The sequence below is a fragment of the Lissotriton vulgaris genome, chromosome 12, assembly GCF_964263255.1.
Source record: "Lissotriton vulgaris chromosome 12, aLisVul1.2, whole genome shotgun sequence".
Lineage (NCBI taxonomy): Eukaryota > Metazoa > Chordata > Amphibia > Caudata > Salamandridae > Lissotriton > Lissotriton vulgaris.
The window spans coordinates 748,751,798-748,774,803 of NC_141700.1; the positions used below are offsets into that span (position 1 = coordinate 748,751,798).

Consider the following 23,006-nt stretch of genomic DNA (forward strand, 5'->3'; position numbering starts at 1 on the left):
ATGCATGTCTATAATAAACAGAAACAGGACACAAAAACAGTTTATTGAAATTATCGCACTCTATTATGAAGTTTCTGTGCTGCAAATAGAACTCACACAAATCTTAGTAATGTAACTAACATCACCAATAAACCTGCATAATGAAAAGCTGACTCATGGTTATTGGTTTATCTGCCTAACCCTAGCCTCAGAATAAAATAACAAAGATCTCTGGGATGGTATCGGGCCCCATACCTGATATGTACCGTTAGCTGGTCTGCATCCCAGATTGCGCAGAGATGGTGTGCCCATCCCAGATACTTTCCTCTGCTAGAAATCCTTCTCTCCATTCTCCAAATTTTAAGTCTCAGCTTATATGATAAAAAATGCCCTACTTGATGTGATCAATATAGGCAAAACGATGGCCATGGAACTAGAAAGTGGTGGCAAGATTACAGTACTTGTACTTTAAATACCATGGACTGGCACCGGTGCACGGTATAATGGGCCAAACTCCTTCTTTTCTGCTACCTCTCTCTCACTGGATATCCAACCTTTAGAGTACAGCCAGACGGTTCTGATTTCTCCTTGACTTCTGCAGAAGCAGACATTTTCAACTGCTAATTGGATTGGGTGTCACAGAGGTTTTGTGGATCCTTAGAAACAACAAAACAATCATTTATGTCAAATGGTGTGGCTTGTTCTACAATGTTCGGACTGTCAAGGTTGGGAAAGTACATGTTGATGCACAAAAGGACCTGTTATGGAGTCAAGACATCCAGGGAGCTTTAAAGGAGGCTGTTTAGTGATCCCAGCACCTCATAAATGTGGTGGATCAAACGGTTCACTGACAAAATATCGAATTTAAAAATATAGATAAAAAAAATCTCAAGGTTAAAATATAGAATGCAAAAATATCAAAATAAATGTAATCAATAAAAGTTAAACACACATACATAATAATTTATATACATATATATATATTTACTTTAAAACAATTGATAAACTATTAATTTGAAAACATTAAAGAATTTTCAAATTATCTAAAATTCACAAATAAATATATACATATATATAAAATCTTTAAACTTACATTTCCCACTACAGTAGGAAAGTGTTGGAGAAAGTACTATTCTCACTCCAGACAGTGCAATAGTGGGGAAAGTGTTGGGTTGCAGAGGGGTGAAAATAACTATTCTCACTCCAGACATTGCAACAGTAGGAAAAGTGTTGGATAGCGGAGAGGTAAAAGTTACTATTCCCACTCTAATGAGTGTAACAGTAGGGGACGTGGTGGATAGTAGAGGGATGAAAATTACTATTCCCAGTCCAATGAGTGTCACAGTAGAGAAAGTGTTGGATAGTAGAGGGGTAAAAATTACTTTTCCCACTCGAATGAGTGCAACAGTAGGGAAAGTGTTGGATAGCAAAGGGGTAAAAATTACTATTCCCACTCCAATGCGTGCAACAGTAGGGAAAGTGCTGGATTGTGGAGGGGTAACAATTAATATTCCCACTCCAGTCAGGTCAAAATTAAAAACAAACAAAATGATAACAAAAACAAAAATTTGAAAAACAAAATAAATAAAAAATATATAAATATGTTAAAAAATACAATACAAATATATTTAATATGAAAAATAAAAGCACATTATATTAAATAAACTAAAAAATAATTATCAAAAAATAAATATTTTAATTAGAAAATATTTAGAAACAAAAACATTATTACGTACATTTAGTATTTTTATTTCCTATCCCAATACATTACACAATTCACAACCCACATCTAAATAAAAAAATGCACTTCCATAATAAGCATGGGCGGAAAATCCGTTTCGCTCGCGGATTTTCGGTAAATTCGCAATCCGAGAGATTTGCGAATCTCCCGCAAAATCCGCGAGCAGCGGATTTTGCTCGCACTGCTCGCACTGTTCGCGTGAGTTCGCGGCTTCCCAGTACAACTTCGCGCCCCGCGAATAAGTGCAAAATTGCAGAAATACGATCTTAGCAAAACTGAAACTACTTACCAGGTTCAAAAGTTCAGGCTCATCATTAGTAGCCATTTCCTGTAGTGCTTCCTGAGGGGCCCCTCCAGAGTTCAGTTGCCAGTTGCAACTATTATGTGACCCTGCTCTGAACCTCAGAATAGTTACACATATGCCACAAAGGTCCTGAATTACAGCTAAGGGAGACAAGCAGGAGCCAGGCTGGAGGTTCAAATCCATTAATCAGCCCCTAATTCATTATTGTCAGTTGGGGCAGGGCAGGTGTTGTAACTAATTTTGCAACAATGAAAGCACTTAGCAAGTTCAAAAGATCACTAATCAGGAAGCACTAAGGAAGCAGGTGCCAGCTAAAAAAATATTCTGTGACACATTAATCAGCCCCAAATTAATTCAGGTCACTTGAGGCAGGGAAGGCGTGCTTGCGTTGCCACAATAATGTACACTGACTGGACAACCAGAGGGTGCTGTGATGAAACAGAGGGTGGCATGGGTGGGCCAGAGGGTGGCATGAGTAGTCAGAGAGTGGCAGTGGTGACAGAGAGTGGCAGTGATGAAGAAGAGTGTCCCAAACAGGCTGGACACGTAGAAACAACAAGTTCGCGAAACTTGCGACCCGACAGGTAAGTTCGCAATTTGCGACATTGTACAAAACCCTCGCGAACTGGCAGAAACCCGCGCAAACACACAAAAAAAATCCGCAAATTCGCGAGAATTCGCGGATTTTGTGGATTGCGAGTTCGCAAATCCGCAAAATTCGCCAACGCGAGATTCGCAAAATTCGCCCATGCTTATTCCATAATTAACATAATTGATTACCAATTCAAGAAATATTGTTCATTGAAAAACACATTAAAACTCATAAACATTTATTCAGTACCTAATCTTTACCCCTATTATCCCCACAGCAACAAAAAGTTATTTGCCCAATTAAAATGTATTTTCAGTTAAAAAACTCATAGTATTTACAAACTAATTATACAGTAAGTCAAATAAATGTGTTCCCCACCCTTTACCCCTATAAAAGTAAAACTCACACACACAAAATAAACAATTACCCTAGTAATTAATTAGTATTACTGGTCAATCTACTTAATTAAATATAAATTACTTCCCACCCTTTACCCCTAATATCCACACAACTAAAAATGATTAGACAATTCCCATAATTAATTTTCAATAAATAAATGAATATCAATTAACAATATATTATTAATTAAGTAAATATATATTACTTCCCACCCTTTACCCATATAAACCCAAAAATCCACAACTAAAAATATTACACAATTACCATAATTATTACCAAATATTAATTAACATTAATTAATAACTAATTAATAATAAATTATGTCCCACAAGTAACACTATAAAATCTCAATTAAATAAATATTAATAAATACTAAATAATCACTAATTTATTATAAATACATTTCTTCCCACCCTATTCCCCTATAAACCCACAACCCGCTACCCGCTAAGGAACTCAAAAATGGAAATTTTATTACAATTAATTTGATTACTACTAAAAATGTAACCCATATATTAAAAAATAGAAGCAATTAAGCATTGCAGACATTGCAGACATTTAAAATTCATACTAAAATACATAACAGTATTTAAAAACTCGATATTTTAAACAACTATATTTTTGCTAACAATATTAATGTCTTCTATATTGTTTAAATTCAATATTACTTACTTTCAAATCGATGTTCTTGACAACGATATTCTTGCACTCGATATTTCCACTCCAAGATATTTCCAACTCGATATTCATGTAGTTCGAATTTTTGGGCCTACATTTTCTGTCTCATTACCAGATCAAACTATGCTTTTTGCCTTACATTGTAGCTGTTAAGGACTGCTTTAAGTCATGGTTCATCCTCTCCACAACAGATTATCCTTCCGGTCTTTACAGAGAAAAATAATGCACCTGTACACCCATGGAGTCCATAGTATCCCAATATGCTTTGGCAGCAATAGCCTGGCCCTGGTGAACATGGATTGTACTGCATACATGTGCCTGGATTCAGACTTGCATGTCTTTATAAACAGTGTGAGCATCAGATGAACACTGTGTCCAAACCCAGAGGAATCTGGAGCAAGAATCAACTGAAATGAAGATAATTTAAAAGCAGTATCCAAAACAAGAGGGACACAATGGGTGAATTAAATGCAGCTAAAAGGTCTGTTAGAAATTAACAGGTGTGTCTGCAGTGGACGCGCCACAGTGGAGGCTTTAATTTGCTGTCATATTTCACAAGGACATACATATTGGCCTGTTGATGTAAATGTAAATGTGTGTGTCTTGTAAAGCGCACTGCTACCCGGAGGCGTCCTGGCGCTATAGACCGCTGGGGAACCCGTCCTGGCTTTCCCTGTGAGATGTTCCCTCCTGGGTATCTCCAAGGTGAAACCAGGCATCCCCAGCGTTTGTGTGGGGCCGTTGTGGAGATGAGGCAAGCTAATGCCCAGAGTTGCCGAGTGTGATCCTTGGTAAGAGTAGGCACCGAGGCGAGAATTATCGAGTCCGCTGACCCTGGTTCACGACCCTGCTGCATCGGGAATTGAACCCTGGTCCCGAGCCGTCCTCTGCTCCCGGGTCTGCCGCCTCTAACCAGTGAGCCACACCACACCACCAATAATGTTGCTGTAGCAGTGAAATTGAGGCCGCCACAACCGCATGTGCAGAAGCAACATCCTCATGTGTAGCTATCACTAAAGCTAGTCTGCGATTTTGATTGGGAATCAATCAATCCCTTAAGTAAAGGGGTGCCATCTCTATCAGCATTAGCAGCAGCTAAGGTATTAGAATCTATTTTCATTTTAGAATGAGTATTTACAAGAACAGTAACAGTTGCAACTGCAGAATTGTCTGCTTCATCAGACAGTGAATTCCCTACAACTTGTGCTCCCACACTTTGACAACTCACTGTATGCATAAAATGAGCCCGTTGCAACTTATCTTGAGGTCTACCACTTTAATCAAAAGTGTTTTACGCTTGATTGTGTTGCCTTTAGAATCTTTGAATCCATGTTGATACCACCAATATAATTTATTAATAAAGCACTGTACATAGTAATCTAATCACACACAACACGTTTGAGGAAATCAGGATCCGTATGTCCTAGTGCAAGAAGCAAAGCATTCAATAAAGTCCCCTAAGGACTGGGCGTGAGTTTTTTGTGGTTGTAAGTTTAAACCCAATATAACACAAATGTAATGTTTTACATCCTTTTCACCTTCTTGCTCTGGCCTGCATACCGCCCCATCAGATATTCCTTAGTGTTGATCTCTGATCTAAACAAGATGATGTAGCATTTGGGGAAGAATAAACAGGAAACCAAGGATGAGCTGGAAGATAAGATAGCAAAAATCTCCATGGCCACCATGTACTTGCCTCGAGTGCTGAGATAGGCTGGAATAAATGAAACCCATACGCTGAGGAAAGCAAGCATGCTGAAGGTGATGAATCTGGCTTCGTTGAAGCTGTCAGGCAGCTTCCTAGCCAAGAAGGCAATTATGAAACTAATCATGGCCAGAAAACCAAGATATCCCAGCATGCACCAGAAAGCAATGGGAGATCCTTCATTGCACTCAACTATTATCAGCCCAGGATGAATGTGAATGTTATATTCTGAGAAAGGGGGTGCAAATACCAACCAAAGTGCACAGAGAACTACCTGAACTAGTGTACCAGCAATTATGATCGTACACGACAGTTGAGGTCCAACCCATCTTCTTAAGTTGCTGTTTGGTTTGGTGGCTTTGAAGGCGATGACCACAATGACGGTTTTGGCCAAGATGCAAGAGACACAAAGTGCAAAGGTAATGCCAAAGGCCGCCTGCCTCAGGAGGCATTTCATTTCTGTGGGGTAACCAATAAAAGTCAGTGAGCAGAGAAAGCACAAGGTGAGGGACAAGAGCAGGAGGTAGCTGAGGCTAGTATTGTTTGCTTTCACAATGGGCGTATTCCTGTAGTGAAAAAAGAGTGTTATAATGATAATAGGAATCACTGAAGAGAAAATGCTGCTTGCTGCCAAAATAGATCCAAAGGTTTCCTCATAGGAAAGAAAGTCTGTGTTTTTTGGAATGCATTGATCTCTATCGTCATTGGACCACTGATCCCAGGGGCATTTAAAGCATTCAATGGAATCTAGAAAAGGAAACATGGAAAAGTATGTAAGAGCACTTTACTTAACAAATGTAAGATTTTAACAGGAGGTCATTCTTGTGCTGGGCATCCTACCTGTTACGTTTGATATTTCCCCTAATCTGCATGGAAAGCATTGAAAGCAACACACTGACTTTCCTGGTCTGATGGCTTTCCGGAATCCTTTTGGACAGCTGGGAGAGCACACAGAGATAGGGACCTGAAAGGAGAAAATAGAGCCATGCTTAACCATAACAAATAAGATTGATTGAAGCAGAGATCAATATTGTCATTGCAGCACAACGGAGATCTGTCTACAAAATATATCCAAGCTACAAAAAAGATGAGGTAGGTGTAAAGAATGTGAATATTTGGTATTCATTTGGAGAAGTTCTTCTTATTTGAACTTCACATAATGAGAACAAATATATTGCAAATGTTATCGCCTATTTCCACAGGTGACATTGATGTTGATGCTGTCAGGTGAGTGAAAGAAGCTTTAATAATTGATGACAAGCAACAGGTGACAGTGGGTCTAAAGATGCTCAGCATGATTAGTTACAAAGTTCAGTCATTTTTGAAAACCATAGATAGAGAGAGGGAAATGCATCATGGTAGCCTCTTTGCCACGTTTGCTTTCCCAAGTGTCTGACATTATACTGATAAGATGGGGCTTAAGACAAGTGTGAAAGCTCTCTCAAAGTCTTCCTATCACAGACCATGAAGTTCAACATGAGGAGGTGGGCAGGTCAGAGAATTGTGAGTTAGAGCTAAGCCAAGGGTCTGACTCTTCTCCCTGAGTCAAAGTATGACTAAATGGTGACCAGGTTATATTTCTTTGGAGTATGACCAAGTATAACACAAATAATTTCACATGAGAGGTTTAGCCTGTTTAGAAACAACCTCCTAATTTCCCAGAGGTCAGTTATCTGGTCTCAGTATATTTTGAGATGGTGCGGGATGTGCACCCAGGCACATTTTTACTTCTCTAGAATCTCATGGATATATTAGTAGGCTCCTCACCAACAGGTACCACCAGTGGCATGCGTTATCATTGGATCTTCACCAACTGCACCTAGTGTGAGTGGCTGGGCTCAGTGCAGTATGTAAGAGCAGCTCATTGTCTAAGGAAGAGCCAAAGCAAGCAAAAATCACCTTCAGGTTCCTAAATCCTATTTACTAGCAAGGTCCTTTGGGGAGAATAAAAACAGTGAGATCTGTATGGGTATCGTGATCCCATACATCAATGGATCAACATGTTTCAGCCTCTATCTAGTGCCACAAATGGTAAATAGTCTTTCTTAAGAACCAGAAAAGTACATAGTAACCCTAAGACATATAGGTCGACATATGTGACAGGGCATGCAGACACATGACTTTACCATCCAAAACCTCAGACATGACATATACACATATAAAAGCACACACAGAAAGGTGAATAAAAGCAAATCATATTTAGGATTGCGTTCATCATGTACACACAGGTGTCTATAAGAAATAAAGGGAGATATTTACTAAGATTTTGCACCATGTTTGTGTCACAAAAGTGATTCAAATCAGCGCAAAATATTTTTCCCCAATTTACTATCCAGCACCAAACTTGTTTAGTGCTGAAAATAACAGAAAAGTAATGTGAAGCAGTGCATACTTCACACCATGGGGGCGTAGCAAGGGTGGTACATGGGCTTTCACATGCAACCAACCAAGGTTTCTTACTGTAAGCCTAATGTACTAAATAAAGTAGATTGAGTTTAGAGTGAGAAATGGCACTCTTTTCAAGTAGGCACAAGGGATTAAAAAACGTGTCATTTCTCCTGCCTTTTTCGACTCTGCATACATGCTGCACTTTACAGCACACATACAAAGTGGGAAAATGGATAAAGTGAGTCTGTGCGTAGTATTTTGTACTGGAAGGGTAAGTCACAAGGGCTAGGGATGTAGGGAACTGAAGTTTCTCCACCTGGTTACAAAGGGATAAATGCAGAAACTGGTGTTTTGTTGGGTACTGTATATATAGGAAACCCACGGAAAGGAAATTGCTGAAATACAAACTGGGGTGCCTAAAAACATGCTAAAAAATGATGAAAAAAGTGAAACCTCATTGTGAGGTTGGCACAGTGAGCGCTAACAAATACAGAGGTGAAAAAGACACAAATGGAAAGTGGTTTCATGATGCTTTCTCAATACATTTTACTGGGTATACATGGGGTGTTTGTCTATTACAGTATAAAAAAGAGGATTTTCTTAGGTTTCTTGTTCCTTCATTGACTTGTCCTAGGGTGACCCACTTGAGATCTGTAACAGAGTGTCCAGTGAATATGTAATGTTCCACCATTTTTGTAGCGTTGCATCTGCACCTGATAGTGCTCCTGTGCTCACATATCCTGGTGCTTATTTTTCTCGTAGTCATGCCTACATTTAAGATTGTATGTGCAGGTTATGAGGTATATCACTTGTTTGTGTTACAGTGTGTATGTTTTCTCCATTGCCAGGGCAAGTGTAGCCCTGAATCTATTTCTTTAGAGGGCGCAGTCAGATGGCAAACACTACTTTGGCCACATGATTAGTGAACTACTACTATTGGCCCAACACTAAAAGATGATGGATTGGATGCAGAACATTGTCAAACACTCACCCCCAATACAGACATCTGAGCCTAACCTGCACCCATTTCATTAGGCGCTACGATAGAGAAATGCTTCTATTTCTCCTTCCTTTTCCGACTTTGCATGCAAAATGTACCAAACCTGTTCTAGACTCATGGAGACCCCCTTGCACTATGGTGTAAAGGTGTGTCCTTGGCACACAGCTGCACATTTCTGCATCAGCTTTGAGAAGAGGGGAGGAGAGTGGCACATTTCTGTAACTATGGCACTCTCTTGTACTCTCCTTCACATGCAGTGCAGCACATCTTTTGCAGCTGCTGCACTGCGCTGTGTGATAAACTATTAAATCTGGGCCTTCAGCCCCATATATGGCTGATAGCAAATAAGATAAAGTAAGCAGATGTATGAAATTTCCTCCTGAAATTTGCCTACCTGTCTGTTCGTTGTTGTCCATTGAACAGCGCTGGTGTTGATTGTAAAAGTGTTCGGTGCACTGGAGTCATAGGTGCCCACTTTCATGTGCATGATGTTCCCTTTGGGATTCCGCTGCCAGTTTACAATGTCGTACCGTGCTGGTGGGTTGCCATGTTCATCAAAGAATGCTGTTGTGTCTTCGCTTCTAAACCTCACCTTCTTGATGTAGTAAAGGAGCTGGGAATGAAGCAGGGTAGAAGTGGGTTTGAAGAATTCCTTTGCAAGTCTTGCTCCATTAAGTGTTCACTTTTGAACCACCCTTCTTATATTGCTAAGATGCTATTTTTCTTAAGAAATACGAATGTTTAAGAACAGCAAAGCTTTATAACGTTTTTTAAATGAAATCTTCCTCATGGTATAATTAAGGAAGGCAGACATATGAAACTCAAAGCACTGGAAAACAAAAATATTGCTTTCACATGTTTGATGGCAGCCTTAGAGTCCACTGTTGGGGAGCACAGGGAAGGTGACGCAGCAAGCACAGATTCTACACACCTCGTTGCTACCCACTGCATGACAAAGCAGCATATGTATGCAGGTGATATGTTATTCAGTAACTCGCATATGCACATAAGCATGGGAAGGGTGAGAGTGTTCAGACTAGCCGCCATGGCTCTGAAAACACAGACACCTCTGGTACAATCTAGTAGTTGAGTTGGCCAAGAGCTAATTAAGCCTCTAGGTTTGCAAACATTGTAGGGCTTCTCAACAGCCCAAACCCCATCTGCCAGATACTTAGCTTAACTCATTATCTATCACAAACACATACTCTTCTTATAATTAAGGAGGCAACAGCTGCAGACGTTCATCAATACTCTCTGAAGAAAATTCACCTCATCTCCCCAGAACATCAGAAAACCTCTGTTCATTCTCTAAGAATTGACTTTGGATCCACACTACATAACTTGCTCTGCTTAAAGTTGTACTACAATCCACTGTTACATTGATTCATTCTACAAATAAATTCAACCATGTTACCACCGTACAATATGACTTCTGCCGGCTCCCCGTATCTGCCAGTATCCATTTTAAGATTTGTTTTCTTGTTCATTAAACTAATCATAACACATTCCCTCTGCATCGGACATACTTAAAATCTCAGGAGGTTCATGAAATCATCAAAGCTTCTGTTTACACTGACACAAACATATCCGGGTACTATGGAATTGATAAAGAAATTCATATCCATTAGGTACGAATTCAGAGAAATAACCAACCTGAGCTGTACCCAACAGCACGAACACTGAAACCTTCTACCTTCCTCACAGTCCCTGTTCCTTCCTGCAAATGTAATGAGATTAGCCTCTCCTTGACACCATTCGGGATAAAATGAATTTATACATCACTATCACAAGTCATCATCCCAAATTGCCTTTCAGCTGGTCAAGCCATCACCCTCCTGAAAAATTCAGTGATCGATCTGGAACAGTTGGACAAGTATCAACTGGTAGCAATTCTTCTCTTCCTGGCCAAGGTCTTGAAAAACTGTGTTAAAATCCAACTTATTTTGTTAATTGCCTATAAATGTCTTCTTGAGGCTGTCCAGTCAGGTTTCAGGATGGGTTGAGGCACTGAGATTGCAATACTTCGAACTGTAAATTATGTACTCCTGGACAAAGTGACTTCTGCCTCATCACCCTCCTTAATCTCCCTGTGACACTCAACACCATCAGCCATCCCTCTTGCCTTAAGATTCTTGATGAAAGGATGGGTCTCAGTGAATTGGTATTAAATCATGCTTTTCATATCTGTACAATTAGAATACAATGTCCTGAAAGGTAAAAGTCAATAGACAATTGTTCATAGCATGCACATAGCATTACTTAGGTGGGCAAGAAGGAGATAACTCATTTTTTTGTCAAAAGGTACTTATTCAGCTTTATGTGGTAACATTCATTTCAAGGTCGGATATACACAGTTAGAAACAGCACTGCATAGAATGTATTGACAACCACGCGGAACTTGGTGCAGCAAACGTGAATAAATAGTGCAGGTGGCGAGCAAGTGAGAGAAAACAGCGTGGTCGGCGCACTGTGCATAAAGTGCAGACTATTTACAGTGGGTGGCTAGAACGGCGCATGTGACATTGTGATATCACAGTGGGCACAGTTAATTTTGGTGCAGGTCTAAAGCCACTAAAGAAAAGTGTGCCTATTAGTCAGGCTGTTGGGTCAGCCTGACTAATAGGCGCACTTTTCTTTAGTGGCTTTATGCACAGTGCGCCGACTACGCTGTTTTCTCTCACTTGCGTCGCCACCTGCACTATTTATTCACGTTTGCTGCACCAAGTTCCGTGTGGTTGTCAATACATTCTATGCAGTGCTGTTTCTAACTGTGTATATCCGACCTTGAAATGAATGTTACCACATAAAGCTGAATAAGTACCTTTTGACAAAAAAATGAGTTATCTCCTTCTTGCCCACCTAAGTAATGCTATGTGCATGCTATGAACAATTGTCTATTGACTTTTACCTTTCAGGACATTGTATTCTAATTGCACCTTACCTACCCAGTCCTGACTTGGTCTATGGGTTATACTCCTGTCTTATCTGTATAATTTCATATCTGTACAACATCTCGGAGTCAATAAAAGTCCTAAATACCCGCTCCAGCTTCATGTATCCCCAAAAATACGTACCCTAATGTTCTATAACCTCTACAGTATGGAACCATGCATAACTTTGCTAATACTCCAACGTCCTATCATAATACTCCAAACTCCTATCATTGCAATTTAGATGAGACAAATGGTGTATCCGAGACTATCTCTCAAAAAGTCTGCCTTTAGACATGCAAAAAAATACATTCTTGGATGAACAACCACAATCTCAAAATGAATCCTTCGAAAATTGAACTCCTACTGATTTTAAAACCTAACTGCTCAATACCAGGGCAATGTTCGCTAAACGCCCTCAATATCCTCGCCTTTCAGTTCTTCATAATCCATTGAGTAAAATTCTGGGACATCCTGTTAAATAAGTATGGCAGTCTTTAAACCCACATCAGCCCCATTTTGAGATGCCATTTACAAATAAGAATTTCTCCAATCCCTGGACTTCTCTAGATTAGACACTTATAACTCCCTGTTAACAGTTATACCAAGGCTTCACCTCTCTACCCTGAAAGCAGCTATTCATGTAGCTCTGTGGCTCGCTTAAAGGACCAGGAAGTTTGGCCATATCACACATGTCTAACTACAGATATATGTACCTTGGTGACATATATGTATCATAACAAAGCCTAAATTTGGAGCTAAGAATAAAAAACATATACTTATCTATTTGTACTCACCTTCTCAATACTCTTGTCCCAGTTCTTCTGGCCACACTATATTTTTGTCCTAGATATTCTGACAGACAACCATCTTGAAATTGACTTGCATTATTAATAAATCTTTCCACTCTAAGACACTGAACTATTTCTCTAAAAAAACTTGTTGTATCATAGTGCAAAGATCTTTCTGTTGGAATTCATTGTCTGAAGAGAGAAAAAAAACCTTTAACAAATCCTTCACTGAATGGATACCAACACTGCAGAATTCAGACCCGCCCATTTACAGGACAAACTCTTTTTTTTATCTGTTATAGCAACTGAAAAAAACCTATAATTCAAGGAATAACTAATTAACTAATTAATGGTTTCTATTTGCAACTGAAACAAGCCAACAAATGTTCCATGTCTGTGAACTGGACTTACCTTGGCGAATGGATCATGGCCTAAAGTGTTCCTAATGTAAATTGTACGCAATACAATTGTTTGATAAATCGTTGTGATTTAACCATGGACAGATGCACCAATGCCTATCATACCTTTCACTGCTCTACTTCAGGTTATAAATAATTTGAACCTTTTGATATTTTTTTGTATCTCATCTCATTCTTATACTAAGTGAATGTCCATGTTTTTCTTTATAAATCAGAATCTCTGTGAAGTGTTTTTACTTTCCTTTGGTCTATTACATGCCACGCAACATCTTCAATAAATAAATACATTATTTAATTAACTGTCAATATTTCATAGCACAGGATCTCTTCATCGGGTTCCTGGTCTGCCACCTATTCTAATTTGGATTAAGTCTCCATCCCCATTATTTATTTAGTTGTCCTTTTACAGTGTAGTGGCTCTTTTTTTTCACAGAATAATATTCCAAGGTCAGTATGTAGAAAACAACCGCTTGATATACTAGGGCTGATGTTTAAATATGAATTATAATGTACCTATTACATGAATATTACAAGAGAAAGGATGAAAATTAAAAAGAACAGATGAGAAAGCTCTATGCAATTAAAATATATCCCAGTATGTATTCATGAAAATTAATCAGAGCTTGGAACTCTGAATGGATATAAAGATCGACAGTTTTTTCAAGAAACACTCTCTCTTAATAGGAATATGTTTGATCATATATTCTGCCTCCTTTTGAAGGGCGCCTATGGTAAGATACCCGTACACACATACAGTCAGGTAGTTTGTTCCAAATATAAAGTTTATAAAGCAATACAGGTAGCAAATTCAACAGGCAACTGTCTAAAATTTTCACGCAAATTATTCTGCATGTGTTTTAAGATCCCATTGCAGCACATATTAAAGTTTAAACATAGTAGCAATAGCACTTCTCATTTCAGCTCCAATCTCTTTAGTAACACCAAAGATCTGGATGGTGCTAGCATTGATTCTAGTACCAATAGTATTATTGGAGTATTTGATAGTTCACCCCATAATCCAAAGTTTCTCGCAGTCCACAAAGACAGAGGCATGATCAAAGTATTTCTGTCAAAAGCTTGGACAAAAAATGTCATATTTTTTCCAAATTATGCTTCTAACCCTTGGAAAAAATAGATGATGTCATAGAACATTTGTAGCAGTTAAGCTATCAGGCATGAACTGTTTTAAATATTTGTTTATATGTCAGAGCAAACAGGAATCAGTATTCAGATAAACATTAGTTAGAATTATACATCTGCAAATATGCTCTAACATATACAAATATTCAGCATCTGTCACAGATGGTTTTCCCAGAATTATGCTGATCTCCTCAAATATACTCAGTAGGAATTCTGAATATTGTGGCATTCCCATATTAGATGGCAAGCATGGCTTGTGAATAACGATGCAGCAGAGTTTTTACTTGGACTAATCATGTTCGGAGAATGTAACTCCTATTCAGCAGCTTAAAATGAACAAGCCTATAAAAACATTAAAAAAGACTCCGCTTGACAGCACCAGGATACACCTTACTGCTTATATTTATTAACCTGGCCCAGACATGTACCTTATTGATATATACATCATTAGGGTACACAGATGTAAGGTTAATCATAGTTAATCTATACTTTTCTGTATACACATAAATTTATGATATTTTAGTAGTGGATATTTCGGCCACCACATTTTTGTAGTGTAATATTTATATCAACAGTATTCTGACATACTAGACCTAGGTTTTATATTGAACATTTGTCCAGATATTGGGGCAATTGAAAGGATTTGGTGCTGACTATCACCACTCAAGGTATTTATAAAGCTGAGTAAAATAAAGTCTTTAACCCAGCTCAGATGAAAAGCTACTCAGATCAGAGTTGTAGGAGAGATGGCTATGTCATCTGAATCAAGCAAAGCCAATCAAATGAATTAGATACATATACTATTAAAGTCCATGGTGTTTCTGGTTGCCTGATCAAAGAATAAACAAGCCACATTTGCTCATCAAAGATAATGGGTATATGGCTGTAAGGAGCAATGAACTGATAATAGCAGCGTTACCCTGCACTAATTGTCTAGCAGTGTAATGGAGAGAGTGCTAACCAGTGGTTTACAGTGATATGTTATAGTGACAAGATATTTTATGGCTGTGAGACTTTCCATGACTGTGTAAACTGGGGGGGCATATTATCAAGGGGGTTTATCTTGCTTTTTTGGCTTTAAAAGGCAAGAAAGCAGAGATAAAATTATCTCCCTATTACCTGCCAAGGAGTCTTAGTAGCATCAAATCAGCTTATGATCAAACAGTGCAGTGGGTAGCTTTCCTGGGCCCCAATGGTAGTCAGGTTAAAATGCCAAAATGTTCAGTTAGCTAAAGTGATGATTACAACAGCTTTCTTCAGAGCGCTATGAATGCAAACCCACCATCTGAATCTGATGGGAATTAAAGATGTTACCCTGGTGTTCTAATGTCATGGTGGAGGTGTTGCCTTTTGATCATAATGTATGGCCACTGATTGGGGCCACGGTCATCAAACACATAAAGTACTGTACTACCTTATTTGTAACTAATAAAAGGGTACATATTGGTGGTGGAACTATCTGTGCTATACCCTCTTCTCTTCCTCACATAACAATTTGATTTCTTTATAATATGCTTCACGTAAAAACATACCTGCCATGGGTGGAATTCTGAGATATTTGCACAGGTCTCTTCAATGAAAGGCCCGTCACCCTTTTTGCACATTGTCAGATCTTTTAAAGCCAGTGCAGTGGCATAAACTGCTTTGTAGGTATTGTAGGTGCTTCTAAAGTCCATATTGCTGCTGATTGGAAGGCTTTCAAGTTTCTCATCCCCAGTGCATTTCTTAGTTTTATTGTCCTTCAACGCAAATGTGTCCTCATCTGACCACTGACAGCCAAAGGTTTCTTCCCAGAACCTTCTCACAAGGATGTCCTCTGGAGTTTTAGAAGGGTGTATTCTCATGAAGTACTCTTGAAAGCCTAACATCTCTCCACTGTATAGTGTAAATCCTATGGTGCTGGCCAGGATTTCTGAGTATTTCTCAAATTGGAAGAGGAAAGCTGTTGACCAGGCTTCACTGGCAATCCAGGTCTTCCCAGTTACATTTTGCCTCACCAGCTCATCGAAGAGAGGAATCAGGAACCCAATAGCGGAAAACATCACAATGGCAGTGGCAGCTGAGTTTTTTATAGCTTGGGCAATATGAAAAGCATTTTTGTCCACTCTGCTTAAAAGAATGTTCTCTGTGAAGGCCACACAAGCCCCATTGTTGGTTAATGATTCTTGCACTATTTGACTCCCCAGCTGTCCATAGGTGTCATCAGTGGCTACAATGCCCACCCAAGTCCATCCAAAATGTGTTACTAATTGGGCGAGTCCTCTGGACTGGAAGTCATCACTGGGGATGGTGCGGAAAAAAGAAGGGAATTGGCTCCGGTCACTTAGTAGTGGACTTGATGAAAGAGAACTGACCTTTCCCAAAGTAGAAAAAGACACATTTTAACACAAGATTACTTCAAATGCGCACAGTTTCAAAGGTGAACTGTATCCCAAACCTATACTTAAACTAGATACCTTACACACAACAAGAAACATTGACAACAATAACTTTAAAGGTGTTGCAAGTGGTAAAATCAATTAAAGGTGGAGCAGGAATATTAATAATAATAATAACAATCCACATTTGTAAAGCGCACAATCACCCTTGAGGGTCTCTAGGCACTGGGGGCCGTCGGGAAGATTAAGCAAGCTATTGCCTAGAGTCACATGGTGCTAGGCTAATCTGCCGTTGGTGACGGGGATCAAACCGTGATCACCTCTTCCTCTCGAATATTGATTAAAGCAGCGGAGGAACTCCAGCTTAGGTACAAATTTATGTATGTTTTTGGATTCCATTATCATAAGTCAGTTGCAAAGAACAATGACAAACTGCTGATAGTGCAAAATTGCAAAGAGATAAATATTGTCTGAGCCATTTCAGTCGGCTCTTCCAAAGTACAGTACAGCAGCCATATTGTCTAAATAGTTATATAACCCCTTTTACTTGTAATGCTGCACTGCACAGTAATAGAAACCCCAAACAGGAGTTTCATCACAAGCAAATACATATAAAGCAATAGTCCTTAAAACAGTTTAATACAAAGTATACCTCAATAGGCATTTAATGTTAAGTTGATGGGGCATTCTTTCATTTCAAAATGATTGATCAACACCATCCACTATCTTAAAGATAATCATCAGTGATGTCTTTTGAGATGTCATCATGATGTCATCAGTGAGGTCACTGACCATGCCATGAATGATGTAATATGTGATGATATGAGCTGTGCATTGCTGGGCGCGAGTTATAGTTAGCTGAACTAACTATAACAGTTGAATTTCTCTGGTTTTGTATGAGAAAAATGTCCAACAAACTATAACGTCCCTGAAACCTATGTTTTTTTCAGTGAATTTCTAAGGTTTTTAAAATGCTAATTTCTAACTATAACGAGCCAGAAACCTATGGTTTTATCAGTTAATTTCAAAGGTTTTTTCAATCCTAATTTCTAACTACAATGTCCCTATAACATATAGGGGCCGATTTCGATTCGGTAAAATCCTGTACGAATAGCTGTACAGAGCATTTTTCAGATACGAATCGTATCCTCAAACCTCTCCGTACGTACGATGCAGTACGATGCGTACCCAAAGCAGTTCTCCGTCCGAATCGTACCAAAGCCCGTACGAATCAATATTCCGTACGAATCGCATTCGGAACACACAGTACACAATGTCCGTATGGATCGAAGCATCATTTTCCGACCCAGCAAGTACCATTCGTTCAGTCAATAATCCGTGCGACTCTTTTTTTACGAGAGCTCAAAATGTCCGGAAAAGCAGAATTCGACTCGAAGTGCATGCAAAACAGACACCCAGTACGGTTCGTACACCCCATGATCACAGGGGTACTGTTCATACACCTACGATCATGGGGTACGGTTCGTACACCACATGATCGTAGGGGTACGGTTTGTACACCTACGTTTATGGGGTATGGTTTGCACACTCCATGATCGTAGGAGTATTGTTCGTACACCCATGACCGTAGGGGTATGGTTCGTACACCTACGATCATGGTGTACGGTTCGTACACCCCATGATCATAGGGCTACGGTTCGTATACCCCATGATCCTAGGGGTATTGTTCGTACACCTACGATCATGGGGTATGGTTCGTACACCCCAGGATTGTAGGGGTATGGTTTGTACACCCCATGATCATAGGGGTACGGTTCGTACACCCCATGATTGTAGGGGTACGGTTCATACACCTACGATCATGGGGTATGGTTCATACAACCTATTATCATAGGGGTACGGTTCGTACACCCCATGATCATAGGGGTACGGTTCATATACCCTATTATCGTAGGGGTTTGGTTCATACACCCCATGATCATAGGGGTACGGTTCCTACCCCTACGATCATGGGGTGTACGAACCATACCCCATGATCGTAGGTGTACGAACCATACTCCTACGTTCATGGGGTGTATGAACCGTACCCTATGTGATTCGGTGGCTCTCCATACGAATTGCTCATACGCAATGTTTACCGTACGAATCACGTACTCAGTCCCTGGTCCGGATCGTGATTGTCGGGTCAAACAGCATGTTTACAATTCGGATGGTTCGCTTTCAGGGTACGTATCGTACAGATTTTCCCTTGCTTTTCATACGGTTCACAACGATTCAGACATATTTTTTTACTACGGCTACAAATTCAAATCGTCGTATGGATTTGCTTCCCGAATCGGAATCAACCCCATAATGTTTTTTAAGTAAATTTTGAAAATACATTTATACTTTTCATAGTGAAAACGAACTTAACAGTAGTCTTTTATAACTTATAATTATGGCTCCTAGTTTTATGGTATTTATTTGTTGTGCATTTCCGTCTGTATTTATCCATATTTTTTTAATAATTGTATCTGTATTTACCCATATATATTATGAGTTTTGAAAAAATAATCTGAAAAAAGTACATTTCCACATTTATTTGTCTGATAAATATGCACTCATGCCTGAAGGACTGACCGTTTTCAGACATAACTTAGAGGATAAACTATACACAACCTTGATATTAAAATGTGCATGTTTTCTTATACAAGCATATGTATTGCTCTTTCAAGCTCTTTACTAAAATACTTTTATTGTTTTAACCCTTTTACTTTTAGAATGACACACCTATTGGCCTGGTACTCATCATTGATAGCATTTAGACACGCTCAAAAAATAACTCAATTTCCGTTTTTATCCACATTTTAAAATAAATACAGAGAGGAAAATGAATACTTTTCTGTCTGTATTGATCTGTTAAAATCAAGAAAAACGAATGTAAAACTAGGAGCCCTAGTTATAATTTAACAATGTTTTCAACTTAATTAGCAGCTATTAACATATAAGTGCGGTAAAAGTATTATGCAGCACCGATAATACCTGACTTTGTACAACAGCGTTCACAGTTTGATTCCCGACTCCAGCAGCATCTTAGCCCACCACTATCTCACTGTGGATAACACCTTGCTTAATCTTCCCAACAAGCCTTAGCGCCGGCACACCGTTCCGGGGGAAGCTTTACCCTTTACAAATGCTGGCATTTTTTTAATTTAACAGCATAGTTATGACAAATATTAGCACATTGTTTTTTCTTCTACTGTGAACAATATTTTTTTTATGTCTTCTATTTAGATGTTTTTAATCATGAGAATGCATATGAAACAGTTTACCGGTTAACACTTTTTAAACTCTCCAATGTATCTAGATAATGAGGACCTTATACGTGTTACAATGGAAATTGAAACCTTTGCAGCTTCATTGTTTGTAACTTTTCACGTGCACAAGTTAAACAGTTAAAACGTGAGCACGTGTAAACTGTAAAACGTCCCATCTAAATGGGTGGAGCCGCATCTTCCTTCCATAGACTACTCAAAAACAAAAAACTATATAAACTACACCCGTTGTACGATTAGTTTTGTTTTCGCAAGTTTTTTCTCTGTGTCCATTGTGGGATGCAGGTTCCATTTTCTAGTGTTGTATTCTTGTTTTGCATCAAGAAAACATATTCTGGAGTTCTAAGTTGTTTAATTATGGCATAGTAGATATTTATAATAGGTAGCTATTTGTCAATATTTAAACATTTATATGTAGAAAAGATTTTTATTGCATGTTTTTGCCTTTTTTTCTGTAAAGTCAGCAGCTTGTATTCAGAAAAAGGCAGATTACAGCAAACATTGCTCCTTTTCTGGCTCCTTTGAGCTCATATACTGTGACATTGTATATTATAATATTGACACTGTAGTTGACCTCAGAGGTGTTGGTGACCCGTCAGAGCAAACCCAAAACATTTACAATTAACGCCACCACCTTCCAGTTGTTAGTCTGTTACCCTCTAGGGATCATATACTGTTAATATGTATATTATAATATGAACAGTCATGGTGATCTCAGAGGAGTTTATGACTCGTCGGCACAAAGAGTAAAGATGTAGAAGCAATATCACCAGCTTCTGTCTTTTAGTCTGTTTCCCTCTTTTGATCATATAGTGTGAATATGTATATTATAATGTTCAAAGTACAATGATCTCAGAGGAGTTTATGACCTGTCCCCACGAACATCAAACTTTTCGAAGTCCCGGAGAAAAGAAGGTCAGAAAATAATTACCTCTCAAAAGTATTTCGTTATGGATCTTCTGTTCTATTCATAACTTTATTTTCCTTTTCTTTTTTGTGTAACAATGGTGTCATTTGTTATATTGTAATAGACTGTCCTATTATTACAGAAGAGGAATTGGAGATTTGTCAGCGCCACTTGTAATACATCTTACTAACTTTTATATCTTACATGATCTGATATTTTTTCATTGAGCATATTTTACGAAAATGCTGTCTGAAAAATGTAGCTTTCATACATACTTTGTTACTTTAAATATTTGATAAACCCTACATTTCTGAATAATATTTAGTAAAATCTATATTTCTCTATTGCAATTCCTATTCACCTTCTTCCTATGGAATATATAAGACCAGTACTGTACATTATAAAAATACTATCCTATATATTCTTAAATGAGTATGTTATTTGTTAGCGGAAAAGTTTGTGTTCCATAAGCACTACCACAGAACGTTTCCGAATTCTACAAACTACAAATTTGAAAAATTATAATGCATACATTTCTATCTAATATGAAGTAATTTGTGTTTAACTGTTTTTTTACTTGTTCTTCTGACCTCAGATAATGTAGTGAGAAAGTGTTTGTTGAATATGGCATAGTAGATATTCATAATACGTAGCTATTTGTCAATATTTAAACATTTTATTGGATGTTTTGCATTTTTTTCTGTAACGCCAGCAGCTTGTATTCAGAAAAAGGCAGAGAACAGCAAACATTGCTCCTAACCGTGCACAAAGTTTCCTATGGGAAATTGATTTTTTGATTCTTATGTTTTGAATTTCTCAAAAACTACTGAACGTATTTACACCATTTAAAGAAAAGGTCACTTTCTGAACCAAGCTCTACCTTTCTGCCAAATTTGGGGTAATTCCATTCAGCTGTTGGGGCTGTAGCTCCTCGCAAAATTAACACATTTTGGGACCCCCTTTTCTCTCAGACCACCCTTGACGAATCACCCCCAAACTTTCAGGATAGGAGCTGACCTAGATAGACTCATCAAATTACACCAAAAAAGTTATTAGCAAATCAGAAAATGCTTTTTCTATGGAAACTAGGTTTCAGGCACATTATGGTTAGGAATTCGCATTTAAAAGTGAGAGACTGATACAGATATTTACATATTTAAACAATACTCACTAACCCATGTATTCACTAAGATACACTTAATCAGTCAGTTATACAATCAGTTTTACAAAAAAATCATCCATTTACACACTTATATACCCATTTATTCTTCCATCGACCTTGAGATGTCCATATATAAAACTTATTTAATTTCAGAAAAACATACATTCACTGGATGATGTCATCAGTGATGTCATTTGAGTTGTCGTTAGTGATGTCATGAGTGATGTCACTGACCATGTCATGAGTGATGTGATATGTGACATCATCAGCAGTGCATTGCGGGCGCATGAATTAAAGTTAGCTGAACTAACTATAACGAGGGAATTTCAAGTCCTAGAGCCAGTGCTATGCTAAATGACACTTAGAATACAGTTAAAAACACCTACATACACTAGGGAACTCTATGTGTTGGGCTACCCCTGTGATTAGCATGACCTCCTCTATAAGCCCCTAGTACATAATAGGGCCGGGGGATTAAAACTACCTCTTAAAATGCGCCACTGGTGCGTTTGCACACTGGTGAAGTGAGGGGGGCCTGAGGTGACATGTGTGCAAACACGAACTGTGGCATGGTTTAAGTTGGGGGATTAAGTCCCCTTTAATCCTGAGGGTCCCTGGGGTCCTACTAGTCCACTAGGTACCTCCAGTAAGTGCCACAGAGATTACTGGATACTTTAAAGTTGCATGTAGTTTTAAGATTATTTGTATTATATAAATGTATGTTTCTATATTTTATGTTATACAAATATTTATAAAAACAATAATCAAGCTATTGCAATAGTAGTAATTACAATTAACTATACATACTTATTAATATAATACTGATATTTTCAACCATCAAAATGTTAGCTGTCATTTTTCTACTTTATATGTGTCTGTGCGTGTAAAGTCAATATTGAGGGTGTTGATATTAGGAAACAATATCTTGTACTGCAATTTATTGGTGGCCAAAATTGCGTCATAAATCGTTTGTAGACTGAAACACATATGGTAAAGTCATGATTTTGCACATTTTGAGCAATGACTGCAAAAAAATGGAGACTAAAAACAATTACGGATATAGGCACCCAAAATTAATAACTTAGTTAATCAAGGGTTTGGTGAAATACCATGCAAGACTACTTTTGTGAGAAGATAATGATGTACAATTATGGCAATCCAGTCTTATAGTTGCAGGGATGAGGCAGCATTAGCGTCCAGGACAACAAAAGGGGCTTA

At 38.4% G+C, this 23,006-nt stretch overlaps 1 protein-coding gene across 1 annotated transcript in view; it reads right to left on the reverse strand.

Moving 5' to 3' along the window:
* Positions 1–5,216: 5,216 nt before the first annotated feature.
* LOC147678568 (vomeronasal type-2 receptor 26-like) overlaps positions 5,217–23,006 on the reverse strand; it is a 39,005-nt gene continuing 21,215 nt past the window's right edge. Inside the window, exons 2-4 of the mRNA XM_086945696.1 lie at positions 9,181–9,399; positions 6,239–6,362; positions 5,217–6,145 (exon numbers count right to left, since the gene is read on the reverse strand). Of these exons, the coding sequence (XP_086801822.1) occupies positions 5,217–6,145; positions 6,239–6,362; positions 9,181–9,399 (1,272 nt within the window). The remainder of the gene's footprint in view (positions 6,146–6,238; positions 6,363–9,180; positions 9,400–23,006) is intronic.